The following is a 13898-nucleotide window of genomic DNA, read 5'->3' on the forward strand; positions in this document are numbered from 1 at the left end:
GATTCCCTCGTCCGTGATGGATTGTATTATATCTTTTACTTTGGTTTTGCTTCTGATATAGCTATAAAACAGTTTTGGTTGATCACTACTTTTATTTATTATATCCTCCTCAAACTGTTTTTGGGCTTCCCTCCTTATTCTTGTATAGTCGTTTCTTGCCTGTTTGTAATTATTATACGCCCTTTCACTATTGTGTCTTCTGTATCTATTCCACAACAAATCTCTTCTTTCTTTTGATTTTTTACATTCTGTATTGAACCATTTCTGTATTTTCTTATCTGCTTCTTTGTGCTGTGGGATGTACTTCTGGACTCCTATTTCATAAAATGCACAAAAATTTTTATATACAGCATTTAAATCTTGTCCTCTCAGCTCATTTTCCCAGTCAACTTCTAAGAAATACTTCTTTAGGTCTTGATAATTTCCCTTTTTATAGTTTAGTCTCTTTTTGTAACTGTCATTGCCGTTTACTATGTCATATGCTATCCTGAAGTTATAATTTAGTACTGCATGATCGCTTTTGTCGAGTGGAGGGTGATATATTAAACTGTCAATGTCATTTTCTTGCCTAGTAAATATTAGATCTAGCACTGAAGGTACATCAAGTCCTCTTTTTCTAGTGGTTTCCCTCACATGTTGCGTTAAGAAAAACTCTTGTACGAGATCCAGGAGCTTTTGGTCCCAACAGCTTTCTTGGCTATTTATATCTAGAGTATTCCAATTTATATTTGTATTGAAATCCCCAGTTAGTATAATTCTTTCCGATTTCTCTTCCATTTTATGTAACAAGGATCTTATACTCTGAATTGTACTCTCTGCCAGGTCCTCATATTCGTCTCTTTCCCATGTGTTTGATCTGGGTGGCATATACAAATTGGCTACAATTACTTTACCTTCAGATGTGTCGATCTCTACTGCAATCAGTTCTACTTGTGATGGTATATCTAGGTTTATTTCCTTGACTTTTAGATTTTTCTTAGTTAATATTATAATTCCTCCTCCTTTTTTTTAAGTTTCTGTCTCTTCTCCATATATTGTATTCCTCTAAGTTTAGTATGTCATTGGATATCCTTGGTGTTAATTTTGTCTCAGTTAGGCATATTATTTGTGGTTCATTTTCTCTGACATAATCATTCATCTCTAGTAATTTAGATACCATTCCATCCACATTTGAGTACATCAATTTTATCATCTTGTTTATATACTTGTCATGACATGGTTCTACTAACTTCCTCCTTTTTCTTCCATCCTGTTTGTGTACCACTTTCGTACCTGCAACCCTATTACTTTGTAAAAAAATTTCTTCTTGTCCTCTTCTGATCTTCCCTCATTTTTTGTTTTTGCTTCCTCCCTTTTCTCTTTCAGTAATTCCAGTTCCTCTTGTGTTAGGCATCTTTTTATCCATACATTTTTGGACTCCTCTTTTTCCATAAGATACTTTGCATTTTTTAGTATCTCTTCCACAGTGTTTACACTCTGGAAAGTCACCTTTAGAGGTCTTGTCTTGCTTTTCTCGTATTTCCCTAACCTTTTGTGTTCCTCTATGTCTTTACTACAGATTTCCTCTGATACTTCTTTCAGTAAGCTCATTACATTTGCCATCTCCTTTTTGTCTCTAGTGATTTTGTTTTTAATTTCTTCCTCTTCTATACCAGTGATTACTATTGATTTATTTATTTCTACTGAATCTCTGACTAACTTTGGATTGTTTTGGATTATTCTTTTCACTTCCTTTTTAATGTTTTTTTCCTCCACCCTTGTTTCTAAGTCTTTCTTTACTTTCACCATTTCAGCATACGTGGTTTCTACATCATTTTTGTAGCTTTGCACAGCTTCATTCACCTGTGTTATCTTCTCCTCAATATCACTGCTCTGGTCCATAAGACTGCTTGCTTGTCTAATTGTCTCTGTGTCATTTTTTAACTCTTCCATAACACTCTCGTGATTAACTACTGTACTTCCCATTTCACTCACTTTCTTCCTAAGGGTATTCAATTCCACTGTTAGTTCACTGATGGTTGTGTCTTTCTTATTGGCCTCCCTTCCCAGTTTTTCTATCTCTTCCTTTTGCAAGTGCATTTGCTTCTTTATTTCATCCATTTCATTTTTGAAAGCCATTTCTAGTTTGTGTACACGTTCAACCAGTCTATTGTGAGTCTCCACTTCAACCAGTTCTTGGTAGAAATCATCATTTTGCTTTTTACTTTTATCCCTTTTCTTTTCCAAATTTGTTTTACTGAAGTATGTATCCATTTTGTAATACTAAATGAGGAGTATGCACTTACACTTTCCGCGTGTTGCCGTAGTATAAACAAACCCAGCTGACTCAACGCATCGTGGTTCTTTGTTGTTTGATCAGTCTTATTTAAACTTACTATTTCTTTTCCTTTCAATAATGAAAAATCATTTAGTCTAACCTGGTACAGAGCTTGACTCATTCAAAGATACTTATTTCAGTAATGCCTCTGGCCGTGTTGAGCTGGTATGGAGAGCCGGTAAAAGACGTCTTCCTCCGACGATGCCGTGTGTGTGTGTGTGTGTGTGTGTGTGTGTGTGTGTTAAGTGGCCCTTTGCCCCCTCCCAGTCCACATGAACCCATATTATACAGTATTGACCATGGTATAGGATAAATCATTATGCGATGAGTTTTCACTTGACAACCATTGCATACTGAGGCATGACTAGCTGTTTCACACAGCACTCAGTAATTAATTATTTTAATTATTCACTTGATTGTGATAAGAGAGATTGGGATAGGATGGTTATTTAGATAGAATGATATTGTGATAGATACCGGTAAGTATTTTAAAAATGGCAATACAGAGTGATAGTATGGTTTCAGTTTGGAATTGAGCACAAGCTTCCCAGTTTTCATTAATTTTTCAATTATGTGAGTTTGACCATTTTCTGCCTAAGCTTACATGGATCCTTGTGCCACAGGGAGGATCTGGCTACGGCCATCTTGAAGGAGAAGAAAAAGCCCAATCGGCTGATTGTGGAGGATGCTGTGAATGACGACAACTCTGTGGTGGCATTGAGTCAGGCCAAGATGGACGAGCTGCAGTTGTTCCGAGGTGACACCGTTCTTATCAAGGGCAAGATGCGCAAACAGACAGTCTGTATTGTGCTTTCGGATGAGACTATGGCAGATGATAAGATCCGCATGAACAGAGTGGTATGTTGTAAATGCATTTTGTATTAAAATTTCATATGTCTAACAGTAAGAATGTTTGTTAGATGTTGTTATTGTTGTTCATTGAATATTCTAGAGGAACCATACTTGTGTACCTTATATGTACAGCAGGGATGGTTCCAAATATGTACTTGTATTTGTACTTCCAGATACAGTAAAATCAATATTTGTGTTTGTACAGTAATCCCGCATATTTCGCGGTAGTTACGTTCTTGTAACCCCCGCGAAAAGTCAATTCCGCGAATACTCTATTAACAATTGAAAACTTGCACTTGTGTCCACCATACTGCCCATCACACAGTCCATGTCCATACTGATTGCGAGACAATTCGCTGTCAGACAATTCCCCGTCAAAACATGGACGATTCCCCTTCAGAACAATTCGCACCCTGGACGATTCCCCGCCATTCTATAAATATACTAATCAATACTTTCATCAATATACTTATTATTAATTAATCAATACTTTAATAACTATATTTCAGGGGGATCCAGCAAAGTCTATGTTCAGTAGCGTAGGTTCTGGATATTATTTATTAGTTGCACCTTTAGTCAATAATTAACTTGTTTCTTCCTCGCTGTAGTCGCCTTTGAATTATATTCTAGCGTCACCCATAGCTATCTTCATTAATGAAGGCGAATTGTTTTGTGTTTGTTGTGACTGCCAATTGTCCCGAAACCTCCATACTCATCCCGAAATACCTTCTTACAAGATTGAAAGCACATACTCCATTATGAAGGAAAAACGTAAACACCGTACTGTAATGCACAATTATCTACACATTTATTAACAAAACAGTACAAAATAAAAAGATGCATTAACTGGTGATAGCAAACACTCGCACGGTCGTTTCTTAGCTTGTCCAGTAACACAATTTTCTCTGCTAAGGTCATAACTTGATGGTTTTGTCACTCTGGAGTTCTTACTAATTGTATTATTAGCCTTTGGTGAGGCTGGCTTACGTCCTGGGGCCATGTGGAAAGCAAGTGGGAGGCAAGAGGCTCATATCATAGTGTGGTTACAACCACAACAGCCACTTCTGACAGTCAGGCGTGGACTGAAGACTGCGGGGCAGAGAGCAGTGTTGCCATATCCAAACAACGAAATTATGCTAGGGCAATGAAAAAATTATGCTAGATTGAGCATATTTGTTCCAAGTAAAAAATGAATTATGCTAACTTGAAGCTAAATGATAAAATTCTATACATATTTGTGCAACATATTAATTATGTATTGTTTACTATGAAAATATTAAAATGAACCTACATACAGTAAGAGGATAAATATCGGTATCTACCCATACTGCTTTTTCCCACGAAACTTACGTTTTTCTGATGGATTTTGATGTGATTCGTTCGATTCTGAGCATCATTTCCATCGGAAATAACCAGATTTTGAGATGTGACCCCCCCCCCATCTCCCTGAAATAATGACGGATCTTTGGGGAATCGGGGGTTATAGGGAGGGGGGGAAACACAGAAAATGGTCATTTCCGACTGAAATGAAGCTGAAAATCGAATGAATCATACCAAAATCCATCGGAAAAACCTAGGTTTCATGGGTAAAGTACAAAGCTCAAACTTATCCTAACCTAACCAAACCTAACCTAAAACGTAACCTAACCTAACCTAACCTAATCCAACCTAACCTACCCTAACCTAATCCAACCAAGCCCAAACTGAAAGTAACCAACTATTCAAACATCTTCTTACCTTATTCCTCTCTCTCTCTCTCTCTCTGATTTGTAGCTTTTATAAAATTATTCTAAAAATATTCCATTCCATTCTAAATTATGCTAGAATGATTCTAAAACTTCTAATATGCTAAAAAATATTCCAGACTCGAAAATTTGATCAAAATTATGCTAAAAGAATAAAATTATACTAGATATGGTAACACTGGCAGAGGGGCCACGGGAAAGGGACAGAGGGTGGCGTGAGTTTACCGCTCTACAATTGGAGGCTGCGGGAATTTCAATTTTTTTTTTTTTCTGTATTTTCAAGGATATTTTTGTTGAACTTATTAATGCTAAGAAAATCCGCGAGAGGGCAAAACCGTTGACAAAAAATCCGCAAAAAATGCGGGATTACTGTAATTGTATTTGAAAATGTCAGAAGTTGCATACCGGTATTTATCGTCCCCTTTAGGAGGCGGAGTGATAATGTATTTGCCTGCCTCTGTCTGTGTGTGTGTGTGTGTGTGTGTGTGTGTGTGTGTGTGTATTGCTATGATATCTAATGAATGGCTTGAGCTGTCAACGTAAAACCTTCGGGGTATCAAAATATGGCCAAAATCTTGGCCGAGTTCGAAAATGGGCACTTGGGGTCAAGGTCATGGTCACCAAAATGACTGCCAAAGGTCAGCTTGTTTTTATCACCTGCCTTTAGCACCAATTTTTCTCATGAATGGCTTGAGCTATCAACATGAAACCTTCAGGGTATTAGGATACGGCCTAAATCTTGGACTTGGCCAGTAGTATATTCTGGCAGGTGATTAGCATTCGCCTCCTGAATGCTTTCCTTTTGTTGTACTTGTATTTAATCCTACAGTATGCCATATTTGCGTCAAAATACAGTCAAGTACAATAGTCATGTATTTGTACTTGCAAATGCAGTAAAATCGGTACAGTAGACCCTAGTTATCCGCGGTGATTAGGTTCCAGAGACCCCCGCCGAAGGCAGATTCCACGGATACTCAAGTCATCATCACAATATGGCATATTATTTCCACATAAGCTAAGCATATCCCTGAAAAAATAAAAACATTAAAATATTAAAAATATTAACACTCACCAAAAGACTTTGTGTTTTCTTCATAACCTTCGTACAATGATGACGATTGCTGTATAGATGACGATGGTTGCTGTATGATGACGACGATGATTGTAGTGCAGTTCTTACAGTGCTGATGTGGTGAGGCTACGCGATATGTGGTGGCACTGTCGGTAAGCTGTGAGTCTAGTCTGACACTTCTGACAGGACGCCAGTAACAACTTACGCTTTCTCTTTGGCTTAGAAGGATTCCTTTAATCCTTTACTAGTTTCTTGGGAGCTGTTTTTTGCTGGCACAATGAAGTACAGTAGAGTTGTAAACACGAGAAGGGAGACGACGACGTAAGTAACGAACTGATTGGTGTTTACAATAAGACTGGCGGAGTGGCAGGAATGCCCGTGTGTGCGGGAATGCTAACTGTAGCCACAAAAGAAATGCGAGTTGCACGCCAATTTCAGATTAAGTTATAATGTGTAGTACAGTATTAAAATAAGTTTGATCTGCGGAAACTTAAATCTGCAGATGCAAATTCCACAGATAAGAAGGGTCTGTTTTATGTGTATTTGTCTCTCAACAAATTAGTGTATCTGTATTTTGTGTCTTGTATTTGACCCCATCCCTGGTGTACAGTGTATACGTGGATTTGCTGTGAAATTAATTAAAAATTATGAAAAATAAATGAACAGTACATACCTCTCTTAACTAAGCCTTATCCAGCTTCAGCACGTACTGCTGATTCATTATAGGCATCTCCATATGTCCTCATAAAACTGAAGTTACTCTTTTCACCCCATCATTATTTTATCCCTCATTATTCTTTCCACCTCTCCATAATTTTTTCATCTAATGTTTTATATCTCTGTTCTTAATTCTTGCATAGCAAGTCTATCTATCTATCGATTGCCAGATGCCTTAATCCTGTAAGGGATGGCCGCAAACAAATCGCCTCCACATCGCCCTGTCCCTTGCCATTTCACTGCCCCTCTCCCAGCTCGCATCCCCTTCCCTCATATACCTCTCCATTCCATCCCTTCATCTCATCCTTGGCCTCCTCCTCCCTCTCCCCCCCTGCACCTCACTCACATACACTCTCCTTGTCAGTCTCTCACTCCATCCTCTCCATATGGCCAAACCACCTCAGTTAATTTCTCCTAATGCTTTCTGCCACATCCACATCCACATCACAATGCTCCTTCACCTACTCATTTGTCTGTCTTTCCATGTGACACCACATGCTCCTCTCAAAATGTATAGCAGACAAAATCATGATTAGCTTAATCACAGTAGACTTGGTCTTCAATATATGACTAATGGTGCAGTTAGGCAACCACCTACAACTTTCATTAAATAACTGCCATGAACCCAACAGGTAAGGAACAATTTGAGGATCCGTCTAGGTGATATTGTGGCCATCCAGCCGTGCCCGGATGTTAAGTACGGCAAGCGCATCCACGTCCTCCCTATTGATGACACAGTGGAGGGACTGACGGGTAACATCTTTGAGGTTAGCAACAGTTTTCACATTAAATAATTTTAGTCACATAGTTTGCAAGGTTTCTCCTTTACTGAAATAAATTATCAAGTTGCAGCCAGAATTAAATTCTGTTATAAATTACTGATATAAATTTTGATGTGAAGAGTGTAAGGTGATTTCATGTTAGATACTGTGCATTGAAAATTCTAGTTTATTCATTTTTTATAATTTGTAGTTACAAATCACTTCTTGTCTGATTGTTCTGGTACTTGTCTGTATCTTGAATATTTAATTTTTTTTTTCATGGTGTAGATAGTTAATTTTATGAGGATGTGGAAAAATCCTTTGTTTCCTCTATGGCACTAGGTGTTCCTCAAGCCATACTTCCTGGAGGCCTACCGACCCATCCACAAAGGGGACCTGTTCCTGGTGCGTGGAGGCATGAGGGCAGTGGAGTTCAAGGTGGTGGAGACAGACCCAGCACCATACTGCATTGTCTCACAGGACACAGTCATCTACTGTGAGGGCGAGCCGGTTAAGAGAGAGGTGAGAAAGGCAGCTTAGTTTGCAAATCAAGAAGGTAGTAACAGACACAGGATAGCTTTGTAGACACAGGTACATAGTAGCAGCAGGTAATTACCATATATGCCAGCAAAGAAATTGACATTTTAAGTATAAAATCTCTCAAAAACTAAGGTTTGGCTAATATGCTGAGCATAAAGTTGTCAATACATAGCACAGACAAAAATGAAGCTGTGGCATGTGCTGAAGGAGGGAAGTGACACTACCAGCAGGCCTACAGCCATACGGTAACCTATTTATTCAGTCACGCCTGCCTTGTACTGCAACTTTTATAACAGATCCAAGTTTTGTATAATCCCTCAATTATCCAACATAGTAGAGCTATCGGTACATCCAGATACGGATGAAATCCAGATACGGAGCATTTACCCTTCCTTTTTGTACAGTACCCCTTCTAACTGTGGCAGTGTTCTTCGGTCTTTGGTTATTTAGACATCAAAACACTCTTGGGAATATCCAGTATATTGCTAGGCATTAAGAAAACTGCATAAACAACAAAAATTCACAAATACCCTACCTACTGTATATGTACAGTACCCCTCCTTATTGTGGCAGTGTTCTTCAATCTTTCAGTTATGTAGACATCAAAACATGTGGAAATATCCATTATATTGTTAGACACTAAGAAAACAATGCATAAACAACAAAAATCCACAAATAAATAAAGGACAATGAAGGTTGAAAAAAATCCATCCATCCATCCATCATCCAATCCTACGTTGCCCCATGAGGAGCGTAGGAGCCTGGGGCTAGGCAGTTGGTCCTGACATTTAAGATGAGAGTGACCAGCCTCACTCATCCCTGAGTGGCATTACATGAGCAATAAACCCCAACCAATCCTTGGATATAAACCTTCACCGGCTCAATCTGATTGGAGCACAATAATTACCCACTAAACCACCAGGTGCCAAAATTTGGTTATATGGTTACCACTCAGTGTTGTAAATGGTTTCCTGGTGTACAGGAAACCATTTGGCTTGTCACTCAGCGTACAGTCACCCACAGGCAGAAGGAAGAGGAAGGAATGAAAGACAGAAGAGGGAGTGTAAAGTCACCTGCAGGCAGAAAGACGAGGAAAAAATGAAGGAAAGAAAGACAGAAGAAGATGGAAGGAAAGAAGGATGGAGGAGAGGACAGGGCAGACATCCGAGAGCAGCACTACATTGAGTGAGTGGATGGAATAAAGTACTCTGCAGTACTTACCACTCATGGTGGACAGGCATTGTAATCCGCTAGCCTTCAGCTGGTGTATAGTAATTCCATGTAGTCTAGTGGCTAACATAATCACTAATGATGGCTGTATTAATACCAAAATATTGATACTTCTGACACTAACTGTTTATCTGCAAGTATCAATACTGATGGCTACGTATCGATGACTGTGAGTATTAAAATATACTTTCCAAGTAACTGAATATGTATTTTCAAAAATACTATTTCATAGGGAAGTGATGAGTTTAAGATTTATTTGTGCTCTGAATGGTACTTTTGGTGCTCAAATTCCCATAAAATAGTGGCCATGTAATTATTTTAAACGGGCTGAGCTCATTGTGAGTAATTTTATTAAATTTTTATGTTCATTGGACTGAAAAGTATACAATTATGAAACTACCTAGCTATCAGTATTGGTAATCGATACCACTGTTACTAGCCAACAGAGTTTTCGATATCATATCTAAATTTAGTCACTGGTATCCTCCATCACTACTTAACAAATGTCGGAAAACTCCTCTTTCTCCAACCAATGGAGCTGGACATTGAGAGTGCATGTGCGGTACCTGCCACTAAACACATCATTGCCATGTCTCTACTGGCCAGCCAGGTGACTTTGGCTACTCAGTAGGGAGGCAGATGGCCATATGTGTTCAGCTGGTGGATTCAGTTCTTTTCCCAGTGTGTAGCTCTGCTTGAGAGGCTGGCCAGGTGACTTTGATTATCCAATAGGTAGACGGATGGCCATTTTTGCTTATTTGGAGGGTTAGGTTCTCTTAAGGAAGCGTCACACTGGGACAAAAGTGGCTAACATGCTAGCCAGTTTTGCGACCCGCTAGCCAAACTGACTAACGGTGAGCGAGATTTCGCTTGCAAGGCGAAATGGATAACAATTCTCGCTCACAGCTTGTTGGTGGGAGTAGAACTCAAATGAGCCTGTATTAATTTTGTAATTGGTGAGAAAATATTCTGTTATTCACAGAAGGAAACTTTAACTAAAATTGTTACGTAAATACAATTTAATTCATGTGGTTTTTATTCACTTTTATTTTTTTCCCATAACGTGAAATAAATATTCGGACACTCGGGTGACCAGCCTGCGGAGGCTGTCTGTTTTGTCTTCAAACAAGTTGAAATCAGATTTCGATATGGATCCTGTGGCAAGGAAAACTCTAGTAGACTGCTTTGTGGCTCTGGAGTTGCTAAAGTACGTTAGGAGGTTGTAGAAACTGAGGAAAAGGTAGCGGGTACTCCGTGGTGGCTTGTTTACAAATGACCACAAGGTGCCAAGGCAGACGACACTGTTAGCCGTTTCGGCTCGCAAAAACACACAAGTGTGACGGACATGTCGAGTGCTAGCCATTTTGGTTATCAAAACTGGCTCACATGTTAGTCACTTTTTGTCTAGTGTGACGCCACGTTTACCTGCGCGCAGCTCGGCTCGAGAGGCTGGCCAGGCGGCTTTGATCATTCGGTAGGGAGGCTGGTGTCCATCTTTGCCCAGATTGTGGGTTAGGGTCTGTGTTTGGGGGGAGGTGGTGGCTTAGTCGGTAGAGCAGTGGCCTGCAGTCCTAACGGACCCAGGTTCAAATCCCCGCTGGGGCAGGGAACACTTTAAGGATTTGAATTTCATTAAATCAGGTTTTACTGATCTACCAGAAGACCTGCTGACATGTTAAAATACCCTCGCTAATACCAATACACTAGTCCTGTATGAGACAGCCCTAGCATGTATTCAGTATGGATGGTGGTTGTTAGCGCCGAAGTGGTGACATGGAGGTGTATGGTATATAGAAGGATTGCTGGGCCTTGATAGCAGGCTGTGAAGCCTATGCCCAGAGTCAGAAAAAAAAAAAAAAAATTACACACAGCTGGGAGTGTCCGAGCGACCCAGGCGTCTGGGGGACTTTGACTGTTCGGTGTTGAAGCAGATGGCCACTTTTGCTCAGCTGGTTGGTTAGGGTCCGTATTACTTTCACATGGCTGAGAGCTTCCGAGTGATCCAGGTGGCCGGGGGACTTATACTGTTCGATGAGGAGGCAGATGGCCATTTTTGCTCAGCTGGTGGGTTGCGGTCTATTACCCGTTCGTGGCCAGAGAGGCGTGCTGGCCATCCAACCAGTTTTTTTAATTTGTAGGCTGGCCAGCTGGTAATGTCAGAAATTTTATGTTCGGATATGGACAAACAAATTCGGATACGAACATAATAGAGCCAAGTCCTAACGTTCATATACAGAGCATGTCAGGATATGGAGCATCGGGATAATTGAGTGATTATAGTACTATTTCTTATCTGGTTAATTTCTGTAGCCGAGACGAGGTTTTAATAAAAATGAGTCATGGTTGCTGGTAATTACGAGTGTTTACACCTAAAATGTGAGGAGTGTCCTATGCTGTGCACCCTTCCATGAATATAAACAAACACTAACTGGGAAACAGCTATTCAAGACGGTGAATCTGACACACTGTTACTGTAGGCTTTCTCTTGATAGAGACGATAGGTGTGAATCTGACACGCTGTTACTGTAGGCTTTCTATTGATAGAGACGATGGGTGTGAATCTGACACGCTGTTACTGTAGGCTTTCCATTGATAGAGACGATAGGCGTTTCGAACAGCTTTGCTACCGTGATTGATTGCGCACCACATTTGTAAGTCATGCAGTGGAGATTCAGCCTGAATGACTGAAAATTTTATACAGGCAACCCCCGGTTTAATGATGCAATTGGTTAAGTAAAGACCCATGGCTGGTCGGGGTATCATATCTCGGGGTAGGTTTAACATGTATAGGGATGCATTTTTGAGTATTGAGTTTCTCCCCCAACTAAGTTCTAAACCCACCCAGATGAGTCTGAAAAAAGTTCAAAGCCAGTTAAATGGCCAAACAGGTGTAAAAGAAGCTAACCTAAGCCAGTGCTCATCTCGCTTGTACCCAGTCAAGGTCACTGGAGAATGCGATCTCTGACTTGTATTCAAACTCATTCGAGAAAAAGAAGCAGCATTGTATACATTACCACCTTCAAACGGTCCTGGGACAGTTAAATAAGCATCTGTTATGCATAATAATAATGTATGAATGACAGAGAATCGTCCAACGTGTGAATTGTTGTGACGGAGAATTGTGAATGTTTTGACGGGGAATGTGATCAATGATGTGATCGGGATAGCCTTTTCAACAGCCCGTCTTTATGTTGTTTTAGTTGCTGTTGTGGTTGCTGAGCTCCATTATTTTCTTCTCTTATTTTCCAACATTTATTTACATACTCCTTTGTATTTTCAAGGCATTTTCCCTTGAACAGCCCGAATGTAAACAGTTTTCATCAGCATATGAAATACGTACTCTTTAAGGCTTTCATAATTATTAATATCTTAAATTATTATTATGTATTCCATGATAAGTTAGATATTCAGTGGTCAGACACGAAATATTCTCTGGAGAGTTGCCTAGCTGTCCACACTGTTTTATACCTCGTCTGATGGACGAGAATCCTTAACCCAAATGGTAGTGTTGACTCCACGTGTGACTAAAACACATTAATCTAAGTCTAAAAACAGTTTATAAATCAACCTAAGCACAAACTTTTAAGTCTAAAATATAATAAAAATTGGTTTTTAAAAAATCAAAACATTGCTAAACTGGGGGTAGGCCAACGATAGGCAGGGTAGGGTGGTAATTCTATCCCATCACTATTCCAGGGTAACGCATCTGGGGGTATCATAAATTGGGGTTTGCCTGTATTTCCACAAACAAAGGTAATATAGAAAGAAAGAAAGTTGTGGAAAGTACCGGTATGAAAACTACCTTCGTGGAGTCCAGCATGGACAATTAATGCAAAGGCAGTAACAAGCTCAGCTTTACAAACTTGCTTGTGTCTGTTGATCACACACTTAACGATGATCACTTCGCCACTCGTGCACCCCGACATCAGTTCAGTGGAGCCATGCATAACACTTACAAATTCTTGACAGTCAGATGGAAGTGGTGCTGCCTTATTGTGGGGGTCAATTTATCCAGCGAATATAGGCCTAAACCTGAAATACTACTGTTACTATTGCCAGACGCCTCAATCCTGTAAGGAGTGGCCATAGACAAATTGCCTCCATGTCACCCTGTTCCCCACCATTTCACTGCCCTCCCCCCAACTCGCATTCCACTCATATACCTCTCCACTCCTTCCCTCCATCTCATCCTCAGCCACCCCTTCCCGTTCTCCCCCTTCACCTCATAATACACTCTTCTCGTTAGTCTCGCTCTCCATCCTCTCTACATGGCCAAACTACCTCAGGGTTTTTCACCTAACACTTTCTATCATATCTACATCCACACCACAGTGCTCCTTCACTTCCTCATTTGTCAGTCTGTCTCTCCATATAACTCAACATCTATCTATTGCCAGATGCCTCGATCCCATTTGGGATGGCCACAAACAAATCACCTCCATGTCGCCCTGTTCCCCGCCATTTCACTGCCCTGCTCCCAACTCACACCCCCCTCTCTCATATACCTCTCCACCCCATCCCTCCATCTCATCCTCGGTCTCCCCCTCCCTCTTCCCCCCTCCACCTCACTCACATACACTCTCTTCGTCAGTCTTTCACCCTCCATCCTCTCCACATGGCCAAACCACCTCAGTGTGTTCCTCATAACGCTTCCTATCACATCC

At 40.2% G+C, this 13898-nt stretch overlaps 1 protein-coding gene across 1 annotated transcript in view; it reads left to right on the forward strand.

The window, feature by feature from the left end:
- TER94 (Transitional endoplasmic reticulum ATPase TER94) overlaps positions 1-13898 on the forward strand; it is a 53097-nt gene that overhangs the window by 10274 nt on the left and 28925 nt on the right. Inside the window, exons 2-4 of the mRNA XM_080276326.1 lie at positions 2941-3175; positions 7336-7470; positions 7807-7986. Coding sequence (XP_080132452.1) covers positions 2941-3175; positions 7336-7470; positions 7807-7986 — 550 coding nt within the window. The remainder of the gene's footprint in view (positions 1-2940; positions 3176-7335; positions 7471-7806; positions 7987-13898) is intronic.

Source organism: Coenobita brevimanus, chromosome 65 (assembly GCF_032717465.1).
Source record: "Coenobita brevimanus isolate Jiangsu-jjx chromosome 65, ASM3271746v2, whole genome shotgun sequence".
Taxonomy (NCBI): domain Eukaryota; kingdom Metazoa; phylum Arthropoda; class Malacostraca; order Decapoda; family Coenobitidae; genus Coenobita; species Coenobita brevimanus.